Here is a 22,861-nt window from a genome sequence, read left to right on the forward strand (position 1 = left end):
TTGCTCTTGAATACCTTTCTCCTGAACATGTACAGCCCACTCCTATCAGACAAGGTACAATTCAGAATACATTTAATGCAGAGGGAGCCACCTAGTTAAGTTTTAATGTTCAAACTAAAAACACGTCAGAAAAAAGGCATATGTAAGATTATTTTCATTCTTTTTTTTTTCTTTTAAATGTAATGACTACAGTATAAGTAAATTCAAATTTTAAACAATTCAAATTAAATTTAAATAGTACGTATCTGAAGAGTCTAAATACTTTTGCAATGGTGCAGAACTCAATTTGACATGCCTCTCTTCCAGATGAAACAACATTGAAGCTTCTAAATTTAAATTACTGATGACAATCCAATCCTACATTCTGTCATAGCTCACAAACTGAATCCTATTCTACGTTGCTTACAAATTCCACAGAATCTAATGGGTTTTCCTTATGCGTCGTGCATGACAAGGGCACACAATTGCCGGAGGACATATATACACCTAGTATTAATACAATCACCGACCGAGGACACCAGAGTTAACCCAACAGGGCCGAGGATTTCATATCATTGAAAACAACTAAAAATCCTTCCACTCGCAGAGACAATCCTGTGGAGGCACTTGGCCACCCTGAAATTAGGCACTATCTGCCTCGTCCGAGCTAGCAGAAGCCTCACTATCCACTTGACCCGTTCGGCCGCCCTGAATTTCATCCTCGCTGAACTCAGTCTCCTCACTAGAATTGGAGAATGGACCAACATCATCATCAGTTAGCAAATCAGCCTTTCTTCTCCGGGCATCCTTGACTGCTATTCCCTGAAGAGCCAGACGCCTGCGCTTCCGTGCTTTACGCTTGCCTTTAGGGAACTCTTCTTTCTGCAACTCAAAATTCTTCCCGTCGCCCCCTTTTGCAGTTCTGCCCTTGCCAGTTACATTATCATCAGATTCTTCATCCAACTTTCGCCTTTTCTTAGTAGAATTTGTCTGAAAAACAGGTTCAGATTAAGATTTGTATATTTCTAGACATTTTTAAATTCAATAGCAATGACATGGAAATTAAGGGCAAATATATACAAAGCAGGAAATCACATGGATAGTACTTTCTTTTCTTCGTTTTTTTAACCACAACCATGGTGTATCCACTAGACCACTACTACTCAAGCATATTGCACACGATCACAACTAAACCCTGAACATGGTTACAATGTTAATTGCAGTAGGCAGTAGCGCACAAGTATCAACTTCTTGGCACCTTGAACTTCAAATTTTACCAAACAACTCCATATACCCTCCCCGCTTCTTCTTCTTCTTCTTTTTCGTTTGGGGGGGGGGGAGAGGTTGAATAAACCAATAGAAAACACAAGACTACACAGAAAGCAGGCAGGGTACAACGTCACCTAAAACATCAGAATGAAGCAATCCCTACTTCAACTTTAGGGGTCATCCCAATTTTTGACAAAATGACACAAGTAAAGTTCCAGTTGGAAAGTCTATCTGTGCAGTTTACCCTCCTCACTCTTCTATAAGTTAAACTATCATTACACCCAAATTATGCATGCCAAGTCAACCTTGATGAGCATATATTATGTACCAATGATTCCAAAGAAGCAAAACATAGAGTCAGTCCGTGAGCAATAGAATCAAAAGGTACAAACGTATAATTAAAAAAAAAAACACTAGAAATTGGACATTCACGTAATCACATGGGCTGGTTTCAACTCAGTGTGCAACCATGACCAGCCATGCCACTCCAACCTGGAGTTAAATCCACTACATGGCAAAACAATTGTAACCAGGCCCCATCAATGCCAAATTCTCTACAAGGCAATAATAAAAATAATTGCAATTTGCAATATGGTACAATTAGCACTAAATGATTTACTTGGCAATACAAAATGTTTGCAACAACTTTCCAATTTATCTGTAAAATGAAGTGATGTCACTGTCACAATTACAAGTATCACAATTTGATTAAAATTAATCTGATCTCAAAAACTTTAAACCCACACCCCACGCTGCCCTTGACTTCGTAAGTTTCTGATAGCATAACCTTCACCACGATTCAATAAGCAATAGAAATATATTTATTTGATACAAGCACACACCTTTGGACCACGATCACCCAGCCTTGCCCATTCATGCTGGTTCCTCAAAGTGCGATGGGCTGGCCTTCCAGCAGTTCCATAATCTTCATCAGATGTATTTTTTGGTGAATTGCGTATAAATGGCAAATTTCGATCCTCAGGAGGGGAGGCTGAACTACTATTTGCAGTGGCAGCAGAGGCAGGAGCAACATTCTTTGCTGTAGAATTTATGGTTGTCATGGACATGTGGCCTTCTTCCATTACAGAAGCATCTTCCACACATTCCATATCTTTATTCTTCTGATCAAAGGAAGATGATGCATTCTCTATCCTTTTAGCTTCATCCTCAAGCTCACGAGAACTGCAAATCCCATCTTTAGATGCATCTTTGTATTTTCGTCTAGAAAACTGTAAAATTTATAAGAAATCAGTCACCAAGAGTGTGAAGCTGTAAACTCCTAAAGAAAAAAATTGGCATGAAATGCCACATCTGTGATTTAAAATGAAGGCACAAACCCTACCAAACAATAATCTTTTCCGCCGGCAGATGATGTGCGCTTTGATAGTATGCTTGCACCGCTAGGAGAAGTTAGCTGTGGCACGCTGCCCCCATGACGTGCTCGGGGTACACGAGGAACTCGGGGAGAACTATTTAGTTCTTGATGCAATAGTAGTGCAAGCTGCATGCAAAAAAAAAAAAAAAGGCACAAAAATAAAGATTAAGAGGAAAATAAGAAGCTAGAAAAAAAGATACTTTAGCAAAACATTCTTAGGATTTTAAATATAACAAAAGGAACATCTCAAACCTCCTCATCACTTAGCATCGCAGGAGAATTAGATGTTGGTGAAGGTGATGGCACGTGACTCTGGTTCACCTTAGAGGAAGGTTGGGAGTTTGTCTGATTAATCTTTTCACCTCTCTGTGGTACCGAAGATGAAATCTTATTTGGCGCTTGTAAAGATTTTTGGTGTAGTAATGAGTCATTAGACTCACTCGAGCCTAAATTAGTTCCAGTTGGATGAACTAAAGATGCCTTAGAAGATGAACCATTCACAAGATCTTTTGAATGTGCACTGACTTGCCTTGAAACAGAATTTTGTGCACTTTTGCTTGAATGCATTGCTTTCAAATTAGAATTTGAAGACGATTTCAGACGTTCTTTTTGAGACTTCCTTGGAACTTCATCCCTCACAATATCATTTTGATTACTTTCTTTCTTATTGTACATGTTGCAATCTGCCATTACTCCATGCTTGACAAGAGGATTAGGAATTTCGGTCTGTTCAGATTTTTGGTCACTAGCAGGAATTTTGGAATTCATAGTTGAGGAACTTAAAGATGACTTCCCAAGACTTGATAACATTTTATGAGGACACAATGTAGTTTCAGATTTTGATGGATCTTCAGCATAGCCAGAACCATCTTCTATTCCTGAAAAACCCTTTTGGGTTTCTGTGGGAACTTCAGAACCTGCCATTTCTTGTATTACAGGACAAAAATGACATGATAATTCCTCAGAATTATTGGTATGGCAATCAATGATTGCTTCTGATTTTCTGTCACTGTCTTCCACCTTATTTGCATCGGATGAATTGATCACCACACTATCATTAACATGATCAGAGTTGCGTTTAGGCAGTTTCTCATCACTTTTCAGATCACTCATGCTAGAAGAATGAGAAACCAAATGCTTCCCAGAATTATCATTATCCTCTTCTCCCTTCACCTTAAAATTGCTCTGTCCTGAGCTAGCACACGTTTCATAGTCAAAATCTTTGGAATCCTGGTTATCCTTGGGTTCTGGTGCAGGACCACCAAGATCATCTTCTGCAGGACTTATTGTGCTTCTTAATATTATACTGTCATCTGCATTATTATTACCTGCCAGGCCATCTCCCTCCTTGTTTGCAGAAACAAAAGAAAAAAATATATATATAGTCACAACTTGGCACAAGAATATGCCTAAAAGCACACGTGTCAAGGCATGTACAAAGCCTTGCATGTATAATCATATTAAAAATTTTCCAAACCTCTAACAAGGATATTCTCCAGAAGTTAGTAAACAGACTTCAGTTAAATTCTCTTGAGCTAACATGCAGGTATTAAATTAAATTACATTCTTTAAGTAACGAAATAAATACATAAGGAAAGAAAATGCTTTGGAATTCAGCCAAAGCTTATTGAGAGAAAGGAAAACAGAGCAGAAAAGAAGGGAAAATCTTTCTTTTTCAATTTAATCATTTTGATATTCAGATAACATATAATTTTATCTACCAAAACATTGAAAATTGAGGTGGCAGTAAAACTTACCTGTTCTTTAACTGAAGCATTTCCGGCAGAATTATTCTTTAAATATGGTGAAATGTTATCATCAGTCCTGGAAGAAATTTCAACCACAGAAGGAGCTTTATTTTCAGTTTTCTCTTCTGCTATTTCTGGTCCAACTGAAAAACTATGTCTTGTCATGTCAGGATATAAGGCTTCTGATGAATCCTCAGTAGTTGCCGAGTTGATATTTGGCTCCTCCATAATGGTATCCACAGCAGAGTAATTATTTGAAACGTGTTCCTGAACCACAATGTCTCTCAAAGTTTTGTTCTTTATGCTCCAGGTATCTGTCTTGGAATTCTTCAGACCTCTGTCTTCATAAAATTCCAATTGTTTTGCATCACTGGTAGGTGTAAATGCTAGTAGTAAAATCAGAAGGAAGAAAAAAAAAAGGCGAGTCAACAAGCGCATGGCAGGTGTCGAAGCATGTGAATCGGTGCCATAATTGAATGAGGCATGTAGCTAGAATTTCCCTAATAATAATAAATAGCGTTTTGACATGCATATTAGTAATTTTCAAACCACCTTTTATTTTTATTTCCGTAAGGATAGAAAACAGAAGAGGTTTGAAAATTTAGACAACCACCAAGGTCTTAATTCTGAAGTTAAGCTTTCAAAGTTGGAGAAACCATGAGACCAACTATCACAAAGTTGGAGAAGTGTGCGAGTATGATAATAGCATATACCTCAAAAATAAAGTAAAAGCAAATTAATTAACCTGTTTTCGAAGTATGTGAAGTTCTCCTCTTGGGATCTACCTCTTTGTGGGAAGTTTTGATCCTCTTCTTCCCACTGCGATCTCTGGATGTTCCTAACTCCTCTTTTTTCTGCTTACCTGAATGCATAACAGACCGAAGCAAACTTCTCTCCTTCTTCATGCCGTTCTGGGCACGCCTTATAGCTTCTGCATCTTCACTATCACACTTTTTCATCTCTTTCAAAAACTTCTTCGGGTTAGAACCATCTCCCCCCTCCCTAGCTCTCATGTCAACTAAAGTTGCAATAGGGGTGGCCGATATACTCTCTTTTGACAAGGAAAATAGAACTCCCGCCCCTTTATTAATAGGGTTCTCATTCTCCTCCTCCCTAGCGGAATTCTCATCCCAGCAGGGAAATTCCCTATACTGAAAATTAAACTTTTTGGGAACATACCCAGTGCATTTCCATAGCTGCCGGCTATAGATAGACGATAGCCCACCAAACAGTGAAGGATCGCCACCTGGAATTCCTTGAATGTGCACCCTCTCCTCCATAGGTATGTCAGTCCAAAGCTTGAAAGGACGCCGAGGAGCTCCGATGGGTGCAAATGAATTCTCCATTCTCACGGTCTTTGTAGGGAGCTCGGCTAACAATTGGGCCACCTCCGTTTCCTCCGTATCAGATCGATTAATCTTGCTCTTGCACTTATCGCATGCAAACATATCATCTCCTTTGACATACCGCGAGCAACGCGTGTGCACCCACACACCGCACTCGTCACAATTCACCATCTCTTCCCCATCGTCAAAATTCACACCGCATACGCAATCCACAGTCCAGGAACCATCAATCCAGTCGTCGGGAGGGTCCGAACTCTGCAGGCGGTGCGAGCGCCCTTTCATGGCTTTACTTATGACGCGATCTAGTCAACCCTCAAGAACAAAATACATAGATACAACGGCCCTGATGTTCATCAGCACAAAAAAACAAAAAACGAAAACCTAAATCCCCTACCACAAATTACTGCATGCCAAAGCAACCGAACGGCAACAATCGGCGGCCTTGGGAAATTCGAATGGCAACAGCTCAGTAACGGCGCACCTGACAGAGGGAATGAGAAAAGTAGAAAACTACGATATCAATTCATGCTATGTTCAGTTCAAAATACAAAATAAATTCACGAGATGTTAGATAACGATAATGATAAAACGACATGCAGTGTATCTGTTCGATTACCTGTGAATTGATGCAGGATCTCCTAGTTTTCTGTTTTTTTTTTTTTGGGACAAATTTCTCTATCCCCACGCAACACAACAAAAGATGGCACCAATGACGGAGAGTCGGAGACGAACGCAATCACTTCAAAGTCGTCGAAAGTCGAAACCGTCTTGGGTTATGGATTTCTTTCACGTTCATCCAAGTTCGGCTCCAGTCCAGATACTCTGCTCCGATTTAGAGGCTCACTAACCGGCCTGCTTATCCATTTACGACTTGGACTTTGGAGGCTCCAGTCCAGCAGTTCTTTAAATATATATATATATATATAACTTCTGGAAAAAAAAAATGGTGCCATTATCTGGCTAATAAGGAAATTGGGCCCAATAAAAAAATTGGGAAACCAAATCATTCTCGAGGGTTCCATTGGTTTTTTTTTTTTGTTCGATCTGAATCAATCCAAGTTGTAATTGAAACTTTTCTTCAATTTGGTGCGACTTCATCTAATTTAGCCAATTCAATCAAATTTCAAACACCCGTGCTAAATAATCTAGCTTCGTAATACTTACTCTGTCTCAATTTACAAAATATTTTTAATGTTATTTAGTGTTTCAAAATATAATACATTTTTTAAAAAATAAAATTTCATTAATTATTATTATTTCAGCATTATTTCTCACTATATAACTCCTCAGATAAATTTATTTCCCCCTTTCTTGTTAATCAAAATAATTTTGAGATTTTGTAGGAAAATTAAAATTAAAAAAGTTATAATTTAATAAACTTTATTGATATATATATATATATATATATATATATAACTTTTTCAAAAGAACACTTTGTAAATTGAGACCGAGGCAGTGCTTCTCAAACAGAACATACGATGTTGGTATGATCAAATCATTGGTGGGTGGACATTGCTAAAAGACTATCCATCGCAAACCAAACTCACAAACCTTCTCTTACATAACACTTTAATTTAATTTAATAATACATATCATGACAACAAGCATATGAGACATGATTTAATTTACACGTCGCAATAATGTGTAAATATATTAGTGGAGTGTTTGTTTGATAAGAGATTACATAACAGAGCAAGCATTGACATTATCATCGTTGAAAAAGTTGCTAACTTTGTCATCCCCACGTTGAGATACATGTATGGTGCCATGCTTGTCTGCCATATTGTAGCCATGTCTGTAGTAATTGTAGCTCTCTTTGAAATCACTTGCCGTGTCGTTGAAATAATTGTAAGAAGACGTGAAGTAGAGTGGTGGATTAGGGTATGGCCAAAACTCAGCCCTCTTCCCTGCTCTTCTAACTGCCTTAAGCACTTTGTTTCTATCGACATATCCAACAACAGTTACCCTCTCCATCTCTAGTTCCACTTCCACTGAATCAATTCCTATAACATTTTATACTATATGGCTTAGATAGATATAATAAGATAAGTATTCATTATATGCTTTCATTGGAGCACAACTAAATACCTATTTATTTGGGTTTTCAACTTCTTAAGATTTTGAAAGTGGTTTTGCACTTTTAAAAAGTGAAATGTTATTTGGATTTAAAATTTTACTCAAAATGACTTTCAAAAAGCACATTCAAATAAGGTCTCATAATAGATTTATTCAACTTGGTGCCTGCTTGGTTTTTTTGTTTTGTGGGTTAAAAGCCAGCTTAAAATATTTATTTGACAAAAGTTAGTTATTATAACAAAATTTATATTTAAACATATTCTTTTAAAACACTAGCTTGGTAAATAAAAAGTTGTTTGGATTTTTATATGTATTGAAAAGTGCTTTTAAATATTATATTATTAAAAAGGATATTAATTTTTATTATACAAACACAATATATTAGAAATATTAAAAAATATGTGATAAAAATATTAAATAACATGAAATTTGATGTATTAAACAATAAAAATAAAAGATATAAAGTTTGATATATTGAACAAAAATTTCTACGAATACCTCAATATAAGTGCAAATGATACTCATTTAAGAGAGAAACACTTATGATACAGACAATAGAAATAAATTAGGTAAAAAAAAAATTTCTAACACCCATGTGAGTTCCAAAAACTACCGCTAAACGCGACAAAAATCACGTTCAGCCATATTCGGCATGCATTTTGAAAAAGTACTTCCATTTCCTTTTGTTTTTTTTACGCAAAGAAATTTTAGCTTTTAGAAAATGTCATCCAAAAACACTTTATAAAAGCCAAATATAGGTTATCCGAACAAGACATAGACTTAAGTGGTTATATGAAGAGAGGATCAAAGAATCAGAATAGGCAAGTCTTTAAAATATGTCCAAGGAGGGCCAAAAAGGAACAAGGGACATACCTTTGAGCTTGTAAATGGCGTTTTTTACAACCCTTTCACACCCAGTGCAGCACATCCTTACTTTAAGTACAACCGTCTGAAAGAACAACAATTTTCAAGATATGCCATTCTCAGTTCCCACATATTCATTAAAGTTTTTTCCCCAACCAAAGTTCCCTCCATTTCATACTATGGTTGTTTTTTTAGTTACCTTTTTTTTTTTTTTTATCTTCACACTCTACAATCAGCCTCGAGTTTTCTGTGTTATTATTATTATTTTTAATCTATTCCATCTTTCTTAAAATGATTCTCCAAAAAGTATAGGCTTCTGATGATCCTTTGAAAAAGAAGAAAGAAAGAGGTTTCTATTGTCTCTGAGGTCCCGTTGGCTTCCATTTTAATATTATATATATATATATATAATCTCATTTCGTTAACAAAACCTTCAAATTCTTAGTTCGTAGAGGGGAGGCGGAACTGCATATGATGTGAAACTAAGAAAAAAGTAGGATATTTCTTAGTCCATGGAGTAATATTGAAGCTGACAAGGTAGGGAAGATTAGTTATATATTTGATTCTACTTGGAAGAGTGATAGGAGATTAGGAGGATAAATTTTCTTAGAAAGGACAAAAAAAAACTAAAAAAAAAAGTTATTACATATGAAAGCGGACCTGAAGGGAAAGAGGTCGACCCTTGGGCATGTTGAACTTGTTATTGATGCTCTTGTGAAGATGAAGATGATGATTATGATGATGATGATGTTCTTGAAGGAAGCCGAATGCTTTGAGCAAGGCAGCCATTGAAGAAACAGTTGGTGATATATTTATATATCAAAAGCAGTTTTAAGAACACAAGGAAATAGATGAAGAACCCAGCAATAGAAGATATTCCTCGTGGGAGGGAATATTGGCATCGCTTCCTCAAGTCATAAATATCTTTGGATAATAACATCATCTTCAGCAAAACCAAGTGTCTCAACTCAAACGCTGGCACAAGAGAGAAAGAACCTTTTAAACACGGAATGGTATCTATCAACTCTTGTTAATGAAACCATACGTTGGGTCAAGTACACAAGCTGCTGATAGCCCGACACTTGAGGGAATCAAAAACTAGTCTTGTCTATTATATATGAATGGACGTAACCAAAGAAAGCTCAGTTTCGATGCAAAGGGAGGGGGACAAAATATATTCTAATATCAACACATGTTGATCGTAACAAGAAAAAGATTATAGCCGTTTCAGCCGTGATATCATGTTTAAATCCATGGGAACGTAAAATGCCTCTAAAAGAACTGTTATCATTCATAGATTGTTTGGTTGCTGCTGCTCTCATTTTTTGTTTTTTTTTTAAATTGACAATACAATTTTCAGGACTGTTTTTCAAGATAAAATGAAATTTGGTTATATTAGTTTAAAAAAATAAAATTAAAAAACGTTGATAGTAATGGTTGCAGATGATTAATGATGGTTGTTTATAATAAAACCTGATCAACCTAACTATATTTTTCAATAATCAAATGTGATATGTTTTAAGAAATAAAAAAATAAAATGAAAATAACTTTAAGATATTGTTATTTTTTTGTTTTTAAAAACAACAAAATAAGAACAATTTTAAATAAATTTGAATCACTTATCTAAATAAAATTTTTCAATTCTTTTTATAAACCAAACGGGCCTTAGATTTCATAATAGTAGACATAGACCTAATAATACTACATATATTCTAACGAAACATTGATTGTCGCTAAGTGCACAAAGTATATCTAGAAGGCTCTCAACAAAGTTGTATTCCTAAATTGCTGTTTATTGGGTATAGTTTGCAACGTAATTTAGCCATAGGTTTTTGGCCGTATATTATAAGATTTACTGGGAACAAAAGAATCTCACTGCCATAGTATTATATGCTTCTAAAGGTCTAACCGCGGATTTGTTTAAAGTGACTTAACTATAAAGGATGCTCATGCAGATAAGAACCAATTGACAGAGGCAATATTCCCCCGCTCTTCACAGCAACCACAAACTTGTTAATAATTAGACATCCCACACGTATAATGTACATGAAGGAATAAACTCACACTAACGTCAATCAAAACAACATTATTCTCGTACTATTAAATAACTCTTCGTCCCTACGCTTTTTTTTTTAATTTTGAAATTTGATTAATATTCTTTTTTATTAAAAAAATCATGTTTGTTTTCTCTCTCTTTTTTTTTTCCTTTTCATGAAAGAAAATAGGAAGAATGATAGATAAATTCCTTTAAATAAAAAAATGATAATTTTATTTCACAAAATATAATAATCACAATAAAGTCTCAAGAGACTTTTTTAAGATTAAATTTATGTGTGAAATTATTTTAACACCCCTTTACAATTTAAAAAGTTATAATTTTAAAAATTATTTTAGTTATTGATAAAACTGAATACTTATACTAAATTTGTAAACGATATAAAATTAATTGAACTTTACTGATTAAAAGTTATAATTTTTTAAATTATTTTTGTTATTAACAAAACCAAACTTATGAATATTTATATTAAACTTATGAATCATATAAAATTAAACTTTACTTATTGACCAAAATTACTAATAGAAATTGTCATTTCCAAAATCATTGTAATCATTAATAAAACTAAACTTATGAACCATATAAAATTAGTTATAGATGAATACTAAAATAATTTCAGAAAAAATTTAATCTCAAAGAAATCACTTAAGACTTTACCATTATTATCACCTTTTACGAGATGAGATTGTCAATTTTTTATTTCAAAAAAATTTATCTGTCATTCTTTCAAGAAAATACCTTTTCTTACACCAAATGATTCGCCACCAAACGGTTAGTTAACCCGACCCAGGAAACTTTGTCAGGCAGGTTAGGAGATATATATTGTTCTGTCCAATTAGAGCCGCCAGATGTTCATACCGTCCACTTGTAATATTACCTGGGTTCCTCCATCACTTGCTTCACTATTGAGGTTTGCAAAGTTAAGTTGTGGTAGCAGTGCATATTGAGACTTGCAGGATCCTGTACAAAGCAGAGCTGGTAGTATTTCTTCAAGCACGAAGACAAGACTCCACAAGGGTTGAGAACAAACAAAGGCAATGGGGGAGACCATTGTCAATGGCTGGTGAACGCAAGCCAACCAACATCTGTGAATAAGATTCAAGAGAGGCTGGACTGTTGGAGGAAGAATATAGAATCAAATGGCAATTATGTGTGTTGTACTCACAATTTGAAAGAGCCAACCTCATCTAATAGGATAAGGTATACACACAACTAGGTAGTGCTGCCTTAAGTGAGCTAAAATTGTGGTCCACAACCCATCCCATTGTTAGACTGAAGAAAATTAATCATTGGATCAACTCGACCCAATTTACAACCCCTTTCTCATTGCATGAGATAAATTAATATAAAATTTATAGTAAGCCACACTAAATTTTCAAGTCGTGATAAATAGTGCCACTCATTCCTCAAATTCCTCACAATGGCCAGAAGAACCTGTCTACATTTTAACAACTTAACAAAAGGCACCAAATCAAAAGCTAATGGCCATCGGAAGGTTGGGTGGACAAGCAGTTGTACATACCGGAAATATGGAAATTGAGTGCTTGCCACTTCTACTCAATAAAACAACCCAATTGCAACTCTACTATGCGTTTGCCACATGAGCTAAGCGTCGCACATGTTTCATATTCACTACTAGTGATGATATTTAAACAGTGTTGTGAGATACAGTTTGCAGATAGGAAAAGATAAGGGCTTGGGGGGAAGTTAAAATGCGAGAAAAGGTTCAACATAAATGTATGAAAAAGTGCATCTTTTCCTATTATGTACTTTCCTCCTTTGAATCAATCACCTTTCTCTTTGAGATAGAAAGGAAAAGCAAGAAGAATTTACAGAGAAGATGTGCTCCATTCATGAATGCCAAAATAGAAAATAGAAATGTATATACAGCACCAAACATAATGGGATCTTGCCAAAAGCTACAGGAGAATACTTACACAGCAGGGTGGTACCCATGACTCACATTAGTTTCCACCCTCTGTACAGCTCTCCTCAAGCCCCACTCATGGCAGAATTCTAGGGCCAGCCGAAGTGCAGTGCCAAGTCCAAGGACAATGATAACACCTGCATAGTGTTTTCCAATTTAAGGACCCTAAGTATTACTTTTCAACTTGGTATGTTCATGATTGGCACTGAATTCACAAAGTGTAGTTTAAAACAAATACCAATTATTATATTTACAGGTAGTGCAGAGACACCAAATGTGATGGATATGAGCACATCCAACAAGAGACCACCAATGAGAATCGAAAATGCAACCCAAAGAGGACTAAAACATCCCTGTCATGAAAAAAGATATGGATGCGAATTCCAAAAGTGATTTATACTTATAAAGTATGATGACAATAGCAAGTGGACAGAGTATTCTCCTCACCCTTTCACGATCCTGTGTCCTCATTGTCGGGTCAATCCTCCATACCCAGTAATCGGCCTGCTCCATAAATGACAGAAGTTAAAACCTATAAATGCATGAGACAATCTATATTCGCATTCTAAACCCAATTCTTAACAAAATTGAAGTTACGTTCAAGTGACTGAGAACCCACCAATACTGACCACCTATTTTGCAGCCCACAAGCATGGCAACCCTTATAAACCCAGTCAAAAGGATTTTCAGGTAAATTACAATTCCCTGGTGCTGACTTGTTTCGAAATCAATTTGCCAATCTGTTCTGTGGTTCAATGTTTCTCATTTAACTCTAAAATTTCTCCTGTTATCACTTGACCTTTTCTCATATTTCAAAATAACTTTTCAATCTCAGCAGTAACCCTAGAACACTCCGCAAAACAAGAAACAATCGAGTCAGCCACTCAATAGTAAAATTGTTTTGTAACCAAAAACAAAAAGGCAATGAAAAAAGTGACGACTGGTGGGTGGAAGTCAGACATTTTTTCAGAGAGATTAATTCATGTGCTGATGGGTTAGAGAAGTATGGTATGAGGCAAGACTAGAGGTGTAAGGTTCTTGATGAACCACCTAAAAGAGATTTTACAGTGGTTGTATCGAGATACTGAGGGTATTAATCTCGCTCGTTTTATTTCTAGCTGAATAAATTAGTCTGGCCTTTGCTCCATTTTTTATCTAGCTGAATAAATTAGTCTGGCCTTTGCTCCATTTTTTATCCCAAAAAAACTAAAGAAATTGAGATCTGTGCCCACAGAGTTTAGCCTCCAGTACCACACGTCTTCTTTACCCAACGGGAAAAGACAAAAAAAGGTTAAGACACATACATTTGGCTGGGATTCGGGAGGTGACACATTCTGAGCCACTTGCCTGCAATTAAATCCAAGTCAAAACATCAAACTGAGATACTCTTCAAAGTTTTGTTAAACACATATTATGAATGAAATTATAACTTACTGGCAGATCTCACATATGTTTGATCCTCTTGTGCGAAACCAAGTTTCTATGCATGGTCGATGTGCTTTTGCTAGTCCACCCCGACATTGACATCCAAGATCTATCAAACTTTCTTCTTTTTCTTGCTGACATATTCTGATGAAACAATACAATGTAATGACTCCAATTCTCTTTATAAAATATCTGACAGAAAAATGCATTCAATGATTTTATCACACAATGCCATTTTGGTACAACATAACGTAAGTCAACCAAATAGAACCTAAGATGTGTAAAGTGATGCAGCATGAGTGCGGACCATGGGTGATGGATTTTGACTGTTCCCACTCTCTTGCACCACTTCTCCACATTCCATTCCCTCTTCTATTGCCTGGTCAGACTCACTCACCCAATTCTTCCACTATTGTGTTGGTCATACAGTACCCTATCACTCCCTCAACTCGTCTAGTCAATAAAAACAGATAAGAACAACTTATAAAGAATAATTTAAATTAAATTCAAAAGGCCGATAATAAATCTTTAGAATCATCCATCATGCAATTGGAACATCATCATGAGAAGCCTTATATACAATAGCTACAGAAGTACAGACTGGTGGAAAATGCAGAAAAAGAAGCCCTGAACCTTCAATACAAAAACAATAACAAAGATAACGTTTTGCCATTTGAGGAGAATTTTTATTTTTTTAAATTTTTATTATTACTTTATAATATTTTCAAATAAGAATATAACAATTATTTTTTATTCTACATAGAAAACATTGAAATTGGAAATACTGATGCTCAAGTAAAACTGAGATTTAAATCCTTGCCACTAACAATGCTGTTGTGTGCCTCAAGCATTCAGTATTCGCAATTTTAAGTCACACAAAAACAATGATAGAGACTCAACTAAGTGTCCACAAGGCTCCACCCTGGTGCTTTCTTGAGTCTCTCTTCTTTCATCATCTTCCTCAGTCTCAAGACTTCCTGCCATTGCCCAGCTTCTGCATACATATTTGACAAGGCAACGTGAACTCCATGATTATGAGGTTCAAGAGCAAGGATTTCTTTCACCACTCTTTCAGCAAGCTTAGTATTTCCAGTATTTTTGGTAGCTGCCAATAAAGCTCCTAAAATAACCACATCAGCTTTCCATGGCATTTCTTTTACCAGCTCCTCAGCCTCTAACAGTTTGCCTCCTCTTCCAAGAAGATCAATTACACATCCATAATGTTCAATGTTTGGTTCAATGCCGTAAATTGGCTTCATGGAATGAAAGATATCACAGCCGACATCAAGCAAACCAGCATGACAACAAGCAGAAAGAACCCCTATGAATGTGACATCATTTGGTACAAGCTGCTCCTTTGTCAGCTTCTGGAAGAGAATAAGGGAATCTTCAGCATGCCCACAGGCAGCCAAACCACATATCATAGCATTCCAAGTTGCAATATTCCTTTCAAGCATATTTTCAAATACCTTTTGAGCCTTCATAATCGCTCCATTCTTTGCATACATGTAAACCAATGCTGTGCCAAGAATAACTCCCACTTCAATTCCTTTATTCTTCATAAATTCATGAATTCTTTCCCCCAAATCAAGACAACCTGCTCGTGCACAAGCAGATAGAACTGAAGCCAATGTTGCACCATTCGGTTCAAAACCTTGGGCAATCATCTGATTAAAGAGCATCAAAGCCTCATTCGAACAATAGCTCTGAGCATATGCACTGATTATTGTTGTCCAAAGGCTCAAGTTTTTCTCAGGAAATTCATCAAACAAAAAACGTGCTTCAACCAAATTGTTTGAAACAGAGTAACCCCTCACCAATCCATTAATCACGTGTAAATCAATATCCAATCCAAATTTTAGAATCTGCGTATGAACTTGTTTGCAATGTAGCAAGGAGTGAGAGTTAGAACACGCCTTGAGAAGAAATGGGAAGGTGTGTTTCCCAGGTACAACATTGAGCCTCCTCATGTCAATGAAAAGGAGCAAACCTTCAAGGGGATTAGGGCCACTAGCTAGAGCTCTAATGAGTGTGTTGTACATGAAGCTATTGGGATGGCAGGTGCTACCAAAGATTCTGAATGCGTAATTGAGATCTCCAGCTTGGGAAAGAGCACAAAAGCAAATTAAGCGGCTAGCAGCAAAGTTGTCAAAGATGCGAGCCGAAATGATCATCTGAGCATGCACTTGTTTGAGTTGGTTCATGGATATGCATTTATCCACGAGGAGTGAGAGACGAGGAGCATTTGGTGGTGGCAGTGCAAAATACGTATAGGTGCGTAGCTGAAAAGCACAGTACTTACTGAAGAATCGCAAATTTGGTGGCAACATTTGAAGGAAGACTGTTTCACTTTATCCTTGTTCAATTTTAAAAGTCCTTCCAACAATTATAACGAACACTTAACTCGTAATTTTACAATAAATATACTACCCTTGGCACACAACTATAGCAAAGGAGAACTTCCAATACACCTTCGACTACCCATCTGAAACTTGCATATAAATCAAAGTCTTAGCTGAGCATTAGTAATCCCAATGTCAATGTTTACTATGTAGAATAAAAAAATATTTTTTACGTTCATATTTGAAATTTGAAAATAATATAAAATAATAATTGAAAATTATATTTCTGGCAATTTGAGCTCAACTTTGAAGAGCCTCGCTCTTCATCTTCTATAAAGATAACTCTTTCTAATGTTAAGATTGTTATTTGATAGAGTCAGCTGAATGTTGTCTTCATCAATGAGAGGCAACCGACTAGTACTGCAACATGACAAGAATAAATTCCAGTTAATAATATTATGTCATCTTTGTCAAAGTAGAATTAGGGTTTGTAGTAAGGAATTTTGAGTTTATCTATCATTAATATAATGTGGAGTTATTTGGATGTTAAGACTTGCTAAACTCCCTCGGTCACACCTAAGTCAAACTATGAATACTTGAATTTTAGTCAAGTAAATGTGCTTAGGTTGCCCATATAGATATCCAAAACTAGGGGTGTAGTATAGAACCATTCTTCAGCATAATTAAGCTCACGTGTAATGACCTAGATCTAGTCAATATCAATAGCAACATAAAATATAACCAATATCATCAATATTCACTAGTCATGTAGACATGTAGTTCATTCATCGGAAAAAGAAAAAAATTGTACAGTTTTCCCTATTATTTAAGAAAGGGGAGCTTCTATTATTAAAAGATGCCATCTATGGGGATACTAGAAAGCGCGAATAATTTACCTGCATTGTTCTTGGGAACTTCCAGACCTGGACAAGTAACCCTTAATTGGGGAAACCGCAATCGATTTTACATCCTCCCCACCGCTTAAGCATAGGTTACTCTCTCGAATGTCCTGCTTCTCGATATCAGGCACATCGACCGCATCTGTGGCACCATCTCCGTTTTTACTTTCATTCATCTGAATTTACTAGTCACTCGCCTATTATTCTCCAGATCCCTATTTACAGGTCCTGGAAAACAGATGAGCAAGGCCTAGGCGCGTTCAAATTGATATCACACCATAATCGTTCGTAATTGCTCGAAGGCGAATACCTGAGAAGAATTTCGTCTTTATTATCAGCGTGAATGAAGTTGAAGCCACGATTTTCCTGAACTCCTAATACAAAATTTACAACAAGCAAAAGCATGCTCAAAAGTGAGGAGAGAGCTATCAAACAAACCAGAGAGTTCAGGAAACCGGACCATTGACTTGGGAATTAGTACCTAATATTATCACTGGGAGATTGGCAGATGCGCCCAGCATCAAAGAGGGCTTGTGAGCGCCGCTGAATCTGTATAACAGAGATGCGGGTTTTTTTTTTTTTTTTGGGTTGGGGGGGGGGGGGAGCCAATTTAACATATATGCGGCTGCGTAAAGAGAACTTAGAATTTTTATTTTTATTTTTTTAAGAAATGGTTTATATCTATATAATTGTTTGTTGGATGATGAATCATCCTGCATGGGAGAAATAGCCAACACACACACACATGTAATATACAAATGACAATTACTAACTTAAAAATGTGATAATTACTAACTTAAAAATGTGATAATTTATTTGTCTGACATTTTAATTTTTGATAAAATGACATCTTTATCTTTAATAACCAGTATACATTGGATTTAACAAAAAAAAAAACTATTATACATTGAAAAATAACAACTTTAATTGATGTATTGACTAAAACGAAATAAAACATCACTGCTTTTCATCTACAGATCTATTTATTAGTCAGGCATGAATACTAAAAATATAACTATTATATGTTAGGAAATAATACTTTAATTGGCCTATTGACCAAAACAGAATAGAAACTAATTACTTTCTTTTTGCAAATTTATTTACCAATCAAATACAAGTATTACAAATCAATTACTATTATATGTTGAAAAATGACTATTTTGGTTTGAGCACTAAAACAAAATAGAAAATAATTACTTTTTTTTGGTAAAATTATGATTTATAAATAGAATAGAACGTGGTTTCTTTATTTATGAAAATGATAATTTCATATGCATTTTATTGTTAGACAAATTTGTAGAAATGAAGTAATCATTTTTTGTTTCATTTTATTTTTATTTATTTGATCTTATTTATAAGTCAGTTTCAATATGTTTCACCATAATTAAAAAAACCTTAAAATTCATTAATTATATCTAAATATCTAATAAATTATCAATGTTGCTCATATTAAATACATATATTTTCCTTCACCAATGTTTAGGTAATATTTTGATTAATAAATTTTAATTTGAATTTGAATTATAGTTTTAAAATCTTTCATTTCAAATCTCGTAATTAAAATTCATGTATTTAAAATTCCTTATTTAGGTAGTTTAAAAAATTTCAAATGAGAATAATAGATGAGTTAAGATTTGAAATGAAAATAGAAAGTTAAGAATGACGAGTTTATCTTTATTTTTTAATCAACGAAAGACAATAATGAGATATGGCAAAAAATTCGAGAGTTATAAAGGTATTAATAGTAAAAGTGTGAAAAAAAATAAGATAATTTGAAATGATTAAAATTTCAAATAAGTATAATGTAAAGAAAATTTGAAATTACACAATAATTGTTATAAGAATAATTGTGTATTTGATTTGTCATATCTTAAAAATTAAATCCCATATTAATTAAGCCAATAAAGGGTAATTAAGTAAAGTAATTAGTGAAATAGTTTAAAGATGGTTAGAGACAACTAATGAATCTATTAAGTTTTGTTTACATCCCTTGTATTGGGCCTGGAATTGTATTGGGCTACCTAGGCCCAATTGGAAGATTAAATATGGGCATCATTCTTTGTATCATTCGCTACATTGAATGACATATTTTCATACATTTAAATTGGAGAAAGCATGACAAAAATGGAAAGAGAAGAGGGAGCTCACAACTTACTTTGCTTGAGTTTAATTGTACATCTACTTGGGAGTATTTTAGAACCTCCAATCACCTTAAGTTCCCTAAGCTTCTCCCTTCTTTCTTCTTCCTCTTTGGCTAGATTTCTTCTTCCTTTTTAGCTAGATTTCTAGCTAGGGTTTGCTATGGGAGAATGACTTTCAAGCCTTTGGGTTCAAACATATTAGTTTAAATGGAGTTAATAGAAGTTAATGTATGTATTGGTTATGAGTAAACCCAAAAGGATAGGATTTTAGGTGATTAAAGCATTGAATTAGGTTGTTAGAAGCGTGATTATGATATTATTAATGACAGTTAGTATTGTTAATTGTAGATTAACTACTTGTGCATTATTTGAGCCTGGATATAGCATAAGGAGTAAGTTTGATAAAAGGGCAACCTTTGACTTTTTAAATGTTTGAAATAATCAAGAAAAATCTATTTTGTGTTCATTTCTTGTTAATTGATTATAAAAATTTGTGAACTTGTTATTGTACAAGAGAAATTATTTTTATACATATTATGGCATATGACATGTTTTAGAAACTCTTAAATTCAAGTATGGCTCTAAAAATAATTGTTGAAGAGAATTCTGAATATTATGTGAGTAAACGTGATTTTGTGATAAAGGCTACGTTGATTAAGTGATGACTGACAATGTGACAAATAAATAGGAATTTTGTATTGTTTCTTGAATATGATGAATTTGAATGAGATTGCATGATACGACCATGATTATGTTGAACGAGGTATGAGGTATGCTAAATGCGATGAGCATGATGACTTAAAAATGGCATGCAAAGGGTGTTAAGCATGAGAATATTGTATGATCATGATTAACAGGAATTCACCTTAAAGGAGGAATGGTTATCAAATTTATGTGGTATGACCATCATTCAAAAAACTAATACTTAGCCACTCATATCCTATTATTTGTTAAGAAACTCTAACTTAACTTATTTTCACCCGTTCTATGAAGAGACTAGGTTAGGGTTAATGATACCTAAGGGATTCATAAATAGGAGAAACTGTAGTCTAAGAATGAATATCGTAACATTTGATTGGGTAGCTCTTCACAATCTGTGAGATTGGGTTAATCCATTCACATAGACATAGCCCCCTATTTGGTTTAATAGCTCATAGTTTCAGTTAAAAATATTATGAGTTTATAAGAAAGGTTATTGATCATACATCTTATTTGAGTAAGTGTTACACAGTTGATAAATTTGTAGCTGTGATAATATGTCCTATGTAACATCCTAAAAATTTTAAGACTCAAATTTATTAAAAAAAATAAATAAAAAATAAAATAAAATATCTATAATTAAATTAAAATTTAGAATAATTTAATAGAGGCTCAGAGTTTGAATTTTACTAAGCAAAAGTTTGGTTTTATTTGATTTTAACTATGGAAAAAATTACCAAAGTTGACCTGGGCTTTTGTGCAATAATAAAAAATGTTGGGCCCTTTCTTGTAATTTTCCCCAAACTTTTTGACCAGCAATTTAAAGGCCAAAACTGATGCAGAAACGCAGAGAAAATGAGAAAGGAAAGAAACGCACAAACGGGAGAGAGAGAGAGAGAGAGGAATAAGAGAAGAGAAAGGGAGGGAGTTAGGCTTGGATCTAGGAGTCTTTGCGACCGTTGCGAGCTCGGCTACACGATAGGTAAACTCCCTACTTCAATCCTCTTCTCTTTCTCTTGATTTTCTTCAATTTTTGGAAGAGAAAATTTTTGGATTTTGATCCCAAAAGCTTTATTCTTGTAAGCTTTTGTTTCTTTGGATCCTAGGGAGCATGTTTTGAGTTTCTATATAGTGATCTAATATTTTGAGTGGATAATTGGATGAAAAGAGGTGTTTTGGGCACAAAATAAACCTTGAGAAATTGGGTTTTTGCTCTTCAATGATTTAAGCTTATTGATTTAGTTATAATTTTGCTATTTGAGCCCAATAAGATTTAAATTAAGGTTTGGTTTTCATTATAAGGGCTAATGGTGAAAGTTGGTGACACTAAGTGAAGGTTTTTAATTGATAAAAAATTATATAAATTGAAAATTAGCCTAGTGATGGCTAATAAATGGTTTTGGTGGTTAAGTGATACTATGTGAATGGTTGGTTTAATATATGGACCATTAGGGTGGATTATGACTCATAGAGCCAAGTTGTGTGGTATGAGTTATAGTCTTCATTAATGCTATTTGTCATGATAAGTGATGTAGATCACTTATATGTTGTAGAAAATTGTTGGTGGAACTTATTGAGAAGTAAGGAACAAGCCGAGCCCTATTTTGTACAAAGGGAACCCTTTTGGTACCAAAGGGTTGAGGTAACAGGGGAATTTATATTTCTTATTACTTTGTTTTAGCTATTTTTGAATAAATATTACTAGTTATCATGCATTACATGTTTTAAAAGATTAAATGTGCTTTATAAGGGGTTATGGGGTACTACTTTGATTATAGTGCAAATATGTTTTCTAATTGTTTAATAACAATGTTTTTATGGAAATGAGATTTATAAATATTATACTACTTTAGAGTGTTGAATGGTCAATACTCAGGAAAGGTAGACAAGAGTAAAAGGCATGATCTCGGTGGGAGTTCACCAATGAGAAGGTGTGGATTTTTGATATTCTATGGCACACTGTCAGTACTCAGTGTTGTCTTACGTATTGTGGGCTCAGTGCACTAAAGTGGTTAATGTATTGAGTGTTCGACACCTCTCAGTGGGGGAGGGAATCCGACATATGAAGTGTGAGGTTGAGTGCCTAGGCCAAGGTAGCCCTCACATGGAGAGTAAGTCGGGCTGGCTCTGGGAGGGAGTTAGCTTTGACTGCTCAGGATTCACGTCGAAGGGGCATAGGCGGTTCGGTGGATTAGATCATGCCTTAGATTATGTTTTGTGCCTTTGGAGGTACAAGTAGGTATAAGGTTTACCTGTGAGTTAAAGAGTGCCAGGGGGCATTCTGTTGGTCATGAAAGGCCATACCGGCCTAGGTCATGCATTTTAAATGGCTAAATTATATACTATGTTGAATTTATTATTCGTTTATTTAATTATAGCTTACTTTGTAATAATCAATGTAAATTTCGCTGTTACTGAGACTGTGGTTGTCTCACCCCTTTCTTTTCAATATTCTAGGTCCAGGCGAAGGATCCAGTGGTGGACGGGGAAAGGAGCAAAGCTAGGGGTTTGCTTGTGATTTGTAAAGAACTACAACCCCTTTCTTTTGAGCAAATATATTGTAATGTATTTAAGATTAGGGTGCCAGTAGGATATGATTATGTGTGTGTGTGTGAATATGTGTGGATTGTGTGCTTGTGTATGAATTTTTGTCTGTTTGCAGACTTGTGGCTAGGAAACTTGGTTATGGTGTGTGGTTTTGATGGATTTACTTA

General features: G+C 35.0%; 2 protein-coding genes across 12 annotated transcripts; both read right to left on the minus strand.

The window, feature by feature from the left end:
- Nucleotides 1–300: 300 nt before the first annotated feature.
- On the minus strand, nt 301–6,491 carry LOC129322189 (uncharacterized). 2 transcript variants are annotated; one of them, XM_054968321.1, is made up of 7 exons: nt 6,334–6,491; nt 5,117–6,198; nt 4,381–4,712; nt 2,876–3,970; nt 2,591–2,749; nt 2,091–2,477; nt 301–969 (listed from the first exon to the last, which is right to left on the minus strand). In XM_054968321.1, exons 2-7 carry the CDS (start codon nt 5,997–5,999, stop codon nt 622–624), a joined length of 3,204 nt encoding a protein of 1,067 aa, XP_054824296.1. In that variant the 5' UTR covers nt 6,000–6,198; nt 6,334–6,491; the 3' UTR covers nt 301–621. The 2 variants fall into 2 exon arrangements, with proteins under 2 accessions (XP_054824296.1, XP_054824295.1); XM_054968320.1 differs by having other exon boundaries at nt 4,381–4,757.
- A 750-nt stretch (nt 6,492–7,241) lies between these two features.
- Nucleotides 7,242–17,897, minus strand: LOC129321973 (heavy metal-associated isoprenylated plant protein 30-like). Of its 10 annotated transcripts, XM_054967993.1 has the most exons (11): nt 17,789–17,897; nt 17,618–17,681; nt 17,305–17,535; nt 14,076–14,210; nt 13,946–13,988; nt 13,089–13,145; nt 12,880–12,994; nt 12,652–12,778; nt 11,592–11,799; nt 8,667–8,742; nt 7,242–7,720 (listed from the first exon to the last, which is right to left on the minus strand). In XM_054967993.1, exons 3-11 carry the CDS (start codon nt 17,481–17,483, stop codon nt 7,398–7,400), a joined length of 1,263 nt encoding a protein of 420 aa, XP_054823968.1. In that variant the 5' UTR covers nt 17,484–17,535; nt 17,618–17,681; nt 17,789–17,897; the 3' UTR covers nt 7,242–7,397. The 10 variants fall into 10 exon arrangements, with proteins under 10 accessions (XP_054823968.1, XP_054823967.1, XP_054823966.1 ...); XM_054967992.1 differs by lacking the exon at nt 17,618–17,681 and having other exon boundaries at nt 17,305–17,617; XM_054967991.1 differs by having other exon boundaries at nt 17,305–17,681.
- Nucleotides 17,898–22,861: the final 4,964 nt, after the last annotated feature.

This window comes from Prosopis cineraria, unplaced genomic scaffold (genome assembly GCF_029017545.1).
Source record: "Prosopis cineraria cultivar Desert tree isolate PC_DT_omini unplaced genomic scaffold, ASM2901754v1 PC10, whole genome shotgun sequence".
NCBI lineage: Eukaryota > Viridiplantae > Streptophyta > Magnoliopsida > Fabales > Fabaceae > Prosopis > Prosopis cineraria.

What these genes read in the sequence shown, in the direction of transcription:
- LOC129322189 (XM_054968320.1), bottom strand. Translation starts at nt 5,999, where the DNA reads ATGAAAGGGCGCTCGCACCGCCTGCAGAGTTCGGACCCTCCCGACGAC. An exon ending in ATGCTTCAGTTAAAGAACAG is followed by an intron (nt 3,971 to 4,380) that starts GTAAGTTTTACT and finishes TCTGCAAACAAG; the next exon opens with GAGGGAGATGGCCTGGCAGG. An exon ending in TGGGTGATCGTGGTCCAAAG is followed by an intron (nt 970 to 2,090) that starts GTGTGTGCTTGT and finishes CCTGTTTTTCAG; the next exon opens with ACAAATTCTACTAAGAAAAG.